Here is a 12,459-nt window from a genome sequence, read left to right on the forward strand (position 1 = left end):
TGAAAAATCTACTATACTGATTATTGCAAGTAGCCGAGTAGGATTGTGGAATGGTATGAAAGTAGTAATTTCTTCCGTTTATTGATCAATCCATAACCTCTTTACGTTTTTTGACGGTTCTCTATAATCAATGTGCATGTGTAAACAAATGTTTCCCTTCCAAGATCAAGTTGATCTTTCAAGTGTAGTGGGGACTCAATGTTATATCAACTACAATCATTACAGTGTGATGCAGCTAAGACAGAAGTAAGTAAAGAACTTATATTCACACAATCCTTACACGAATGTCATTTATCTAACAATTTGAACATTGTCCAAATATCATTAGATTGACACAACCTGCTTTCCAACAAGAAATGTAAGCAATGAACAACCATGCAGCAGTGGAAATGCTTAATGTAGCGAGGATTATAAGTCTGGGGAAGGAATACATCATGGTACTGTAAACCTAAACAAGAACCAGTTCTTTCTTCGTTCAATATTACAGTTTATGTACTTGCAGAGACAAATTTGTGCACACCTGATTATCACTGCGGTGGAAGAGACCGATCCATGGTACAAGACGATTTGCACACAATGCTTTGGAGAAATAGAATTTGAGCAAGATAGATGGTACTGTATGAATTGCAATCGTATACTGCCTTGCCCCGACAAGAGGTAAGTGACAAATTAAAAACTTCTCCCCCACAGAAATTACTGTCTACATTTGACAGCAAATTAATACCTTCTTCGGCCTCTTCAATATACATAGATTCAAGGTAACTGTAAAGGCATCAGATAACACGGGTTGCATTGACATTATACTCAACGACCAGCAGCTAAGAGCTGTCCTTGGAAAAAGAGTTGTTCACCTCCTCAAATAGGTAACAACTAATACTTGAACCTATCATTTCTTGCCTCATTCCAAAGACCGGTAACTTCTTAGTCTACTTTCAGATGGGAGAAGATAAGGCGTTCCCTTCAGAGTTAAAAGCATTGGTTAACAGGTAATACACCATCAAACTTATCATCAAGGAATTCAATGTACTGCACAAGGCCAAAACATACTTGGTAACAAACATTTGCACAACCTTCATCGATCCAAACCAACATCTAACAGAGGCCACAGCCTCTATGCAGCAGCAGACAACAATGGTATGGTATTACACCCCAACCTTCGTATGTCAATATTAAACAGAAGCTTATTCTGAATATCGTTCTTCACTTGACTGCCTTTTACAGGGATCAAGCAGCAGCTACCACCTGGACATGATGTCAGATCTTAGCTTTCGGTCTCCACTGACAAAACAGAAACCCAATCCATGAAACCAGTAGAGGACAAAGAATCATATTCTAATGATTTCCACAATCTATTTTGCTTGAATTTTGCATCCTGTACAATGTGAAACTATATGTCCCCATGCTTCTAATTTTCCCTCCAACCTTCAAAGTGAGGAGGTTAAACTATTATGTGATGAATTTTATAGTTTTCAAGTATAACGAAATGCAGTTTTATGTTGGTAATTGATTCTCACATAAGTTTATTATGACATTCACCATATGCTACACAAACCATTTTATGTTTACCACTACTACTCTATCACTCTTGAACGTAAAGTTTCTATTGCTAAGTAACCGCCAACGTTATGTTAAAATCTTCACCTTCTTTCATTCTCAAGTTCCATTACGGACCAAAAATAACAAAGAAGAGGGAGTACTCCGGCAAAAAAAACAATAAATACAAAATCGTCGTACTCAATCATTTTTAAACGGTTTTCACAATAATGTAATCCCATTCATTTAACCTTCTTCCATTTCCTGACCATCCTTATAAAAAAATAACATTACCCATCCAAACTCCTAATTTTGAAAAAGCAGTTCTGTGTAATTACTTGATTGACCTCTTAATTTATTAAAAAATCAACGTCACGCGAAACGGGCATCTATGCTAGTATAAATTATCGTATCAATATATTGTCTTTTTTTTCTTATAGTTGAACGCACTAACACATCCATCTTGTATTTGACACCCTCAACGTCCAGTGAAAGGGGGATACCGCTAGATCACATGTAGTGTACTATCTTTCTTGAAGAGATATTAATATAATTTGTATGTACTATAATAATCTATAACCCAAATTTGTGAAAATAGATTTATATGCCCCCTTTTTTTCTCTCACTAGGCCTTTTCTTCTATATATAGACTGGGTAGTGCCACAAATGTCTATTTATTACCCTACTGGTATAAGACACACACATTGAAGTTAGCAGTAGCAATAGGCACCAATGTGCTTAACTTGGTTGATGTTGTTTTTGGATCCCCTTCAACTCTACCATGCTACACTCTCATCCAAGACCTGGTTGATTTTAAGGCTGCTCTTTGTCTATGTACTTCCACTAGAGCCAGCATCTCGGAATTGACTTACATTTTACTGTTGCACTCTGCTTAGTTCTTAATAATCGCGGCAAGAAAGTCCTGACTGTTTTGAGTGTGTCTAAATTGTTCTATTTGGTCTTCGGTCGATATATATATATACATGCTTGATGCTTCCATAAATTCTGAATTCAACTTATTACTTGATTTCTACAGTAAGTAAAAGAACCGTTCTGTTTGTACTATTCTATTAATGGTATGTAACCATTTTCTTCAATAGTATGGTGCTTATAAGTTTTCTATGTGGATAATCCTTCGGTTGAGTGATTTCCAACCGTAATTATTTTCATAAAATCGAGTATCAAACAGTTCTTAATTTACTGCACTTCCTTTGTCAATGAAATTGCACTACTTATAATGATCAGTTTAGTCGGGGAAATGAAATGTGTAATAATGAAAATGTTAAACATGTTATCGTCTTTATAAAACTGAAGATGAAATGAAAATGAAACCTGTTCTCTCTGAACATGTTCCTTGTACGATAATCTGATGATCTTGGAGACTTCTCCGTACCCATAAGCATCACTATAAAGTTATATAGTATGATATTCGGGGAGGAAGTTGTTTAGTGCCAAACAATTAGACATTTAATTCATATTGAACAGTACTCGACCATAAAAGGGAATTTCATTAGATACCATCAAAATAAAGCAAATAGTGTAGTTCTTTTACACACGAAAGAAATCAAATAATACTATATAATTAAGTTAAAGATTCAGTAAAGTATGCATATATGGATGAAGGACGAACAAATAGATAACTTAGTAACATTCGAAACCAGATGGGACTTTCTTTCCGCAATTATTGAGAACCAAGCTCAGTGAAACAGGGACATTTAAGTCGATTCCCAGAATGTTGGCTCTAATAGGAGTACAGAGACAAACTGCAGCTTCAAGATCAACAAGGCCTTGAATAAGACTGCATAATTAGAATAGCATTATGCATATAATCAAATCCTAGGAATAGTAGTTTAAGAATCAGGAGGAAGATGTAAAACCTGAGATGAATTATGTAAAACTATCGAATATCGCATTATGTATCATCATCTCTCAGAGACCTGGTCAAGTAATTTATGTATCATCATCTCTCAGAGACCTGGTCAAGTAATTTATGTAACGGAAACATCAACAACACCAAAAAGGGGCTTTTCAAAAGGGAGAGTCTCTGCAGAGAGTTGGCCATTATAATTATCCTAGCACAGTAGCCTGTAGCACGTCTTGTGTATAGCATATAGTAATCTAAATGAGTTGCTACTGCAAAGCTCTAAAAAAAATGATAGAATGTTTTAATATTTCTGAATATGATTCCTTTGATTGAATTGATTGATTACATATGCCGTAGAATAGGTTATATATAGATACTACAGATCTTTCTAGAGAGTCATTTAGAGAGTTGATACAATGAACCTCTAAATGAACTTGATTACAAGATGCATAAATATATAAAAGATAGATACTATGAATGTGAAAGTGCATGAATTCCAATACTCCCCCTTAATGCAATTGTCTGACAACTCCAATGCGTTCACGCAAGTAGCAAAATTTCTCTTTAGGAAGAGCCTTTGTAAAAATGTCGGCAAGCTGTTCTTGAGTCTTGCAATATTGTAGTTGTATCTCTCCTTCTTCAACTGCATCCCTGATAAAATGATATTTGATTGCAATGTGCTTTGCCCTCTCCTGACACATGCAATGAAAATAGCTGATTTATTGTCACAGAATAGAATTGTAGCTTCGTTTTGCTTTTCTCCAATATCTTCAAGAATCCTCCTTAACCAAATTGCTTGAGCAGTTGCTTTTGCAGCTGCTACATATTCAGCTTCTGCTGATGATTGTGCAACAACTTTCTGCTTATTTGACAACCAAGAACAAATGTTTGTTCCAAGTAAAATTGCATAGCCAGATGTACTCTTCATGTCATCTATGCTTCCAGCCCAATCACTATCCGAGTAAGCAATAAGATTCAGATTTTCTCCAGATTTGTAAAAAAATCCATAGTCAAGTGTTCCCTGCAAGTATCTCAGAATTCTTTTTGTTGTTCCAAAATGTGTTTGACTAGGATTTTGCATAAATCTTAAGAGTAGAGTTGCTGCAAACATTATGTCAGGCCTTGTTGTTGTAACATACAACAAGCTACCCACCAAACTTCTGTAATGAGAGCAATCTACCTTTGATGTTCCATCAACTTTTGATAATTTTTCACTAACAACCAGGGGTGTTGAAACCGGCTTGCAATTTGACATATTAAATTTGTCAAGAATACTTTTTGCATACCTATTTTGTGAAACAAAAATCCCATCTGCTCCTTGTGATACTTCAACGCCCAAGAAATAATGAAGTAGCCCCAAATCACTCATCTCATAGGATTTCATCATGTGTTCTTTAAATCTTTCCATCATCACTTGATCATTTCCTGTGAAAATGAGATATCCACATAGAGACAAACAATGAGAATCTTGCTTCCTTCTTTTTTCACATACAAAGTTGCTTCATTCTTACTTCTTTGGAATCCATTTTTAAGAAAATATGTGTCAATCTCTATGTACCATGTACGAGGTGATTGTTTAAGTCCGTAAAGGGCCTTTATGAGTTTGTACACTTTGTTCTCTCCCCCTTCTATCAAGAACCCTTGTGGCTGCTCAACATAAATTTCTTCATCAAGCTTTCCGTTTAAGAATGCAGACTTAACATCAAGCTGAAAAAGTTTCCATTTCTTTTGTGCAGCAAGAGCGATCAAGCTTCTTATAGTTTCAAGCCTTGCTACTGGAGAAAAAGTTTCTGAAAAATCAACACCAGGCTTTTGAGTAAAACCTTTAGCGACTAGCCTCGCCTTATGCTTTTGAATTTCTCCATTTTGATTCAATTTGGTCATGTAGATCCATTTTAGCCCGATAATGTCTCTTCCTTCAGGCATGTCTACAAGCTCTCATGTTTTGTTCTTATCAATCATGTGCATTTCTTCTTCCATTTCTTGCTTCCATACTTCATATTTTTCAGCTTCTTCAAAATTTTCTGGTTCACTAACCGCAAAATTACAAGATTGATATATGTCACTAATTCTTCTGAATTTTCTTGGTGGAGTTTCATTATCATCCTCTGATTCAGATGTGTGAGTCTGATCAAATGTGTGAGTTTCTTGATCTTGTTCTTCTATTTCTTCACTTTCTTCATTTTCTTCCAGAGAACTCGGTTGATGGACATGTTTCACATATTTTTCTTTCCAATATCGGGCTGTATTTTCATCAAATAAAATATCTCTACTAACAACCAATTTGTTAGTTTCAATATTGTAAAGCCTGTAACCTTTAGTTTCTAGAGTATAACCACTAAAGATACATCTTGTACTTTTATCATCCAGTTTAGTACGCTTCTCAGTAGGTACATGAGCATATCCAATACAACCAAATATTTTGAAATAACTTACAGATGGTTTTTCTCCACTCCATGCTTCCATTGGTGTCATGTTTCTTACAGCTTTTGTGGGACACCTGTTAAGGATGTACACTGCTGTATTTGTAGCTTCAGCCCAGAACATCTTTGGGAGTCCTTTTTCATTCATCATAGACCTGGCCATTTCAATAATTGTTCTATTTTTGCGTTCTGCAACTCCGTTCTGCTACGGACTATACCCTGCTGTGATCTGCTTCCAAATGCCTTCATCCTTGCAATATCCTTCAAATTCTTTAGAGGTATATTCACCTCCTCTATCACTCTGTATGCACTTAATGTCAAACCACTTTATTTTTCAACCAGGGCTTTAAATCTCTTAAAAATATTGAAAGCTTCTGATTTCTCCTTTAGAAAATAAATCCATGTCATCCTTGAAAAATCATTAATGAAAATTATAAAATACCTTTGTTGTCCCAACGATTGTGTTTTCATTGGACCGCAAATGTCGGTATGTATAAGTTCCAAGCGTCCTTTTGCTCTCCATGATTTTCCTCTTGGATATGGCATCTAATGATGTTTTCCCATGATGCATCCTTCACACGGGTTCTTTTTTTTTTGTAACTCTGATAGGCCATTCACCATGTTTCTTTCTTTGAGAAGCTTTAATCCCTGAAAATTTAGATGACAATATCTTTTATGCCAAAGCCATGATTGGTCTACTACTTCAGCCTTTAGGGTATTGTAGTTAAAGATCAATGGAAAGTTCCCGTTCCTCTCCATCTTTACTTCTGCAATGACCTGATTCTTGTTCTTTTTCTTAAAAATTCTGCACATATTATCCTCAAATACAAGACAATAATCATGTTTCAGAAGCTGTCCAATACTTAATAAATTTTCTTTTAAATCTGGAACGAGAAGAACATCTCGTATATTTGACTCCAGATTTTGTATTAATAGAAATTGTTCCTTTGCCTTCTGCTTCTGCAACAGCTCCATTACCCATCCTCACCTTTGGCTTTATTGTTGTATCAATTTGCACAAAGATGTTTTTATCTCCACACATATGATTGTTGCAACCACTGTCTATTACCATGCTTTTTTGTCTTCATGAAGGCTGGAATGACAAGCATAAAAAATTTGTTCTTCTTTGTTGTCCTCCTTTTCTTCTGTGAAATTTGCCCTCTCACAATTTTTAAATCTGTAGTCTTTTACAATATGACCAAATCTTCTACAAAAATTACATTGAGGCTTACCCTTGAACCAACATTTAGATGTGATATGGCTGGTTCTTTTGCATATGTTGCAAAAATATTTTAGGTTAGAACTTGTACCTCTTTCATTCTTATCATTTTTGTAAGTACTTTTGGTATTTTTCCTCCCGTCTGCCTTCTTTTGCTCCTGATTGTAACCACCTTTTTTTGAAAATTGTTGTGGCTTCACCTTTGCTTTAGACAAAAAAGCATTTTCTGATTGATCTGCCTGTTTAAGCCTTCTTTTTTCATGTGCTTAAAGAGAGCCCATCAATTCTCTTATTGACAACTTGCTGAGATCTTTTGTTTCTTCAATAACAGCAACAATATATTCATATTTATCTGTCAAACTGTTCAAAATTTTCTCCACAACATGTTAATCAGTAATATCATCACCTAGGATTTTCATTTGATTCACAATCTCCATTACACGAGCATGATAGCTTTGTTTATTTTCAGAATCTTTCATTCTTAAATTCTAAAAATCTTTTTTAAGAGATTGAAGATTAATACTTCTTACCTTTTCATCTCCATGGAATTCACCTTCTAGAATTTCCCATGCTTCTTTTGCTGTTGAAGCTCTTGATATCCTTGTAAAAATTGGTTTGGTGACTCCCATATGTAGTTTGCTCAGTGCTCTTGCATCTTGGCGACGAGATGTTTCAATTTTCTTTAATTCTGCTTTAGACAAGTTTGATTCATCATTAGGTTCTACAAAACCTTTCTCCACGATATTCCATAAGCCTTATGCCCTAAGAACAGTTCTGATTTTGATCTTCCAGTAGTCATAATCTTCACCATCAAAGAGAGGAGTTAAAGATGATTGAGAGTCTGAATTTGATGCAATGTAATCACTTCTTGTTTCAATCCCATATTAGAATCGAAAACTGCTCTGATGCCAATTTATAGGAATCTAAATGAGTTGCTCCTGCAGAGCTCTAAAAAAAATGATAGAATGTTTTAATATTTCTGAATATGATTCATTTGATTGAATTGATTGATTACATATGCTGTAAAATAGGATATATATAGATACTACAGATCTTTCTAGAGAGTCATTTACAGAGTTGATACAATGAACCTCTAAATGAACTTGATTACAAGATGCATGAATATATAAAAGATAGATATTATGAATGTGAAAATGCATGAATTCCAACATAGCATGCATGTGAAGACCCAGTAGTCATAAGCATTAAATCTTCTGATTAATTGTTTAAGAATATGCAATCAAATATAGATATATATGTGACAAGATTTTTTTAATACTTATGGCACATTGGCACGTCTTAGGCCTGGCCAGTATAATTAAATCTTTTGGAACAAGAGGGATCAGTGCATTGGCACAGATTTCTCAAGCATAATAAGAGAACAGTGAGGAACTGATAAATTCAGAATTATCTCTTCGAAGATTCTCAAAAGCTTTCAATTTGGAAAATGAAAGAATATTTCTTCAAAGTTTTCACCCTTGCTTGCTTGAATGCCTTGGGGATTGTTTCCAGAGTTGGTATGCAACTGAGGCTTGGAAGATTACATTTCATCTTACAGATAAGACTTAACAGCATCATACGAAAAAAAAAATATCACTTAAAGAAAAATATTTCCTTTTCTGAATTAAGAACTATATATGATTGTACACATACTGTGATTTTTAAACAATCATTCAAAAGATTAGAAGATAATTATAATATTAAGACTCTGTGATCACATGCATGCAGGCTATATATAAGACGACGTGCTATGGTGCTATGGTGCTACAATAATTACAATAAAAAGCTCATCCCTATAACTGAAAAATGTATCGTTCTTTATAGTAATGTGGATCTGCTATATAATTTAATAGGCTAAGTGTCTGTGGGAAGTTATAATATTTTGCAATGTTTACTAAAATGCACATGTTCCTCGTGATTCCTGAACTAGTATTTCTAGGATTTGATTATATTATAATGTTATTAATTACTGCTATGCATAAGACGTGCTAACTTTGCCTTTTGTAGATTGCACATATAGCTACTCCCATATGTTTTAGGAACCCTATATATATATATGTTGTTCAAGTTAACCAGAAAAACACATACACTCATCTCTTACAGCAATATAATTACCAGAGCCTAATTAAAGAAATACCACAGCAAGGTTTTTCGAGATGGAAACCAAGAACATTGCTTCCTTTGCTTTTCTTCTCTCACTTAACCTTCTCCTCTTCAGCCTCAGCAGTGCCACTAGGCCTACCCCTGATCAACCCGGTTCCACTACTTCAACTTATTATTCTCCAGGTAAATGTAATCCATTGAACTTAGGCGTATGCGCCAATGTGCTTAACTTGGTTGATGTCGTTGTCGGATCACCACCAAAGCTGCCATGCTGCAGTCTCATCCAAGGCCTTGTCGATCTTGAAGCTGCACTTTGTTTATGTACTGCCATTAAAGCCGACATTCTGGGAATTGACTTGAATGTCCCTATTTCACTCAGCTTGGTTCTCAATAACTGCGGCAAAGAAGTCCCAACTGGTTTCGAGTGTTACTAAGATATCCATTTGGCGTTTCTTCGTCAATCGATGCATCTTTTTATAGAAGTCCCAAATGATCCTTTAATCATTTCATTTATATAATTTTGTAAAAGAACTGTCCTGTTTGTTTTCTTATGATGGTATCATTACGGTTTATTCCTTGGTTCAGTCACTTCCAATCAAGTACTGATTTGATAATATTGAGTATCAAACATCTTGTAATAAAAGAGCACTTCCTTTCTCATCAATGAGATTTGAACACTATATGTTCCTGTGAATGAGTACCTGTGACTGAGTACCAGTTAATGAGTTAAAAAATTTGTGCAATCCTTTATTAAAATCGACAACCCTCAAATGGTTGTCCTTAAAATATGGAAAAAGAAAGAAAAAGGCAGAGTAGAAATGTAATAAGTAGCACAATATGATACAAATTAATAAAAAAAGGCAGAAGCAGAAGCCATATCAGAAGCCATACTATTGTGTGTTATATGTAGTGAGTGGTATGCTAGTGATAGTTGATGTTTATTGGATAAATAATAACATTGTCTTAGGATTGTGGCTTTTTCTGAACATATGCCGTTGCACTCTTAGTTTGACAAAACAACTGCTCTAATTTGTTGAGTATACAGATTTTTGATCGTCGATCGTACTGTTTTTCATTAGCATGAAAAACAACCGCACCATGTTGTTTAACACAATCTTCTTCACAGTAGTTTTGCAAGTTCTTTTATATTAAATTACACTATTACAGTGATCAGTCTTGTTTTGATTCTTTACACAAGTTTTGGTGTTGTTTTTAAGCAATGCATCCTTCGAAGCCTCCTTGGCTTGGCTTAGTTTTATAAGTGCTCCAGTGGTACTTGTATGGCCTTTTTTAACTAATAAGCATCTTCTCAGTTTAAAATCTCTAAAAATTATTTTACACAAAAAAAGGGCCATATTATATCAATGACTTGTGATATTCAGATTTTGCAATTGCAGGCACACTGTGTTGTATTCTGAAACCCTCTTAGACTCATATTTCATTTTCAAATTAATGCATAAAACATATTCACATGCAACTACTTCGTGCAGTGTATTGATTTCCCTGTCATTTGGAGATGTAAAAGCAGAGCTGAGCTGGTCGCTAAGTAGAAGCTAATCAGAGAAATACCTGCTTGGTTTTCGAAATGGATACCAAGAACATTGCTTCCTTTGTCCTTCTTCTCTCACTCAGTCTCCTCTTCTTTAGCCTGGTCAGTACCACTAGGCCTACCCCTGATATACCCGGTTCCACTACTTCAACTTATTATTCTCCAGGTAAATGTGATCCTTTGAACTTAGGATTATGTGCCAACGTGCTTAACTTGGTTGATGTTGTCGTTGGAAATCCTCCAACGCTGCCATGCTGCAGTCTCATCCAAAGCCTTGTCGATCTTGAAGCTGCAGTTTGTCTGTGTACTGCCATTAGAGCCGACATTTTGGGAATTGACTTGAATGTTCCTATTTCACTCAGCTTAGTTCTCAATAACTGTGGAAAGGAAGTTCCAGCCGGCTTTGAGTGTTACTAACTTATCCATTTGGGGGTCCTTCCTCAATCGATGCATATTTTTATAAAATTTAAATTCTCTATTCATTTCATTTCTATAATTTGTAAAAGAACTGGCCTGTCTGTACTGTTGATGATATCTCATCTATTTCCTTCAAGTTTGGTATATTTCGGTGTATTCTTTAGTTTAGTAACTTCCAGTCAAGTGATAATTTCATAATATTGAGTATTAAACATCTTGTAATTATGGTGCACTCCCTTTCTAAATGAGGTTTCAAAACTACATGTTCCTCAACGCTTGTGTGTTTTTAACGTTTTAAAGGTCAATTCTATATTGTTTTTGCTAATAAATCATGTTAATAAACTGCATAAGAACAAATTACCTGCGAAAATAGCACAATATGATGAAAATTATGCAGAAGCCGTATTAGCAGCCATACTATTGTATTGTATGGTTTCAGGTTGCCTTTGTACTGATTCACCGTTTTATCTGGATGTTCTTTGTATATATGTAGTAATTGTTGCCCGTCCCGTCTCCTCTGTCCTGGTAAAAGTTACTTGTTTTGATTCTATACACAAGTTGAAGGAGATCTCCTAACAGATCTTAGTGATGTGCAATGCATCTTTTGAAGTCTCTCCTGCTTGGCTTAGTTTTATTAAGTGGTATTTATATGGTCCTTTTTAACTAAATATCATCTTCTCCGTTTAAAAACTCTTAAAAACATTTTACAACAGTATAACGGGGTGACTGTATATGTCCCTTGTGATAGATATTCAGATTTTTCATCCACGGTGTGTTGTATTTTGAAACCCTCGTAGACTCATATTTCATTTTCAGTTTAAAACGCAATACATTTTTACAGGCAACTACCTTAAACTGCTCTTTGTCGCATGCAGTGCCATTGATTTTCTGTCTTTTGGAGATGTAAAAGCAATGTTGTTTTTACTTCATGAGTAGAGGTGAGCTTATCGCTTAGAATTCTATCATATCGTCTTGCATGTGCTACTAATGATAGAATGATGTAGGTATACCTAATCAGAGCACTCCGAAAATGTTGGTAGGAGTAAGACTCAAACCTAGCCACCTCAAAAATTCAAATAAGAAGCAATGCCTTAAACCATTGAGGTGCAGCAACCCTTATATTATACAATACATATGGAAAGATACACTAGAATCTCAGGGAACTCTTAAGGACCGTCTGGTACTCAGCTTTCCATTTTTCTTTTCTTGAGTTCAGTATTACACTTGAATTTTACTCATGAATCTAGCCAGCATCATACATATCGACTAGACGTATTGATGTGTGTCGTTTCATTCCCCTGGAGAAAATGAGAAACCATGTCATTTGGTTAATTTTGGAATAAATAACTTT

The 12,459-nt window shown here is 35.1% G+C and overlaps 2 protein-coding genes across 2 annotated transcripts; both read left to right on the forward strand.

Annotated features, from left to right (window-relative positions):
• The first annotated feature begins 9,195 nt into the window (after window positions 1–9,195).
• On the forward strand, window positions 9,196–9,576 carry LOC141679741 (14 kDa proline-rich protein DC2.15-like). Its single transcript, XM_074486157.1, has one exon. It carries the CDS (start codon window positions 9,196–9,198, stop codon window positions 9,574–9,576), a length of 381 nt encoding a protein of 126 aa, XP_074342258.1.
• Window positions 9,577–10,727: 1,151 nt separating this feature from the next.
• LOC141679742 (14 kDa proline-rich protein DC2.15-like) lies at window positions 10,728–12,015 on the forward strand. The gene is made up of 3 exons (XM_074486158.1): window positions 10,728–11,100; window positions 11,548–11,633; window positions 11,950–12,015. The coding sequence occupies exons 1-3, from the start codon at window positions 10,728–10,730 to the stop codon at window positions 12,013–12,015; spliced, it is 525 nt and encodes a 174-aa protein (XP_074342259.1).
• The last annotated feature ends 444 nt before the right edge of the window (window positions 12,016–12,459 follow it).

This window comes from Apium graveolens, chromosome 8 (genome assembly GCF_009905375.1).
Source record: "Apium graveolens cultivar Ventura chromosome 8, ASM990537v1, whole genome shotgun sequence".
Classification (NCBI taxonomy): domain Eukaryota; kingdom Viridiplantae; phylum Streptophyta; class Magnoliopsida; order Apiales; family Apiaceae; genus Apium; species Apium graveolens.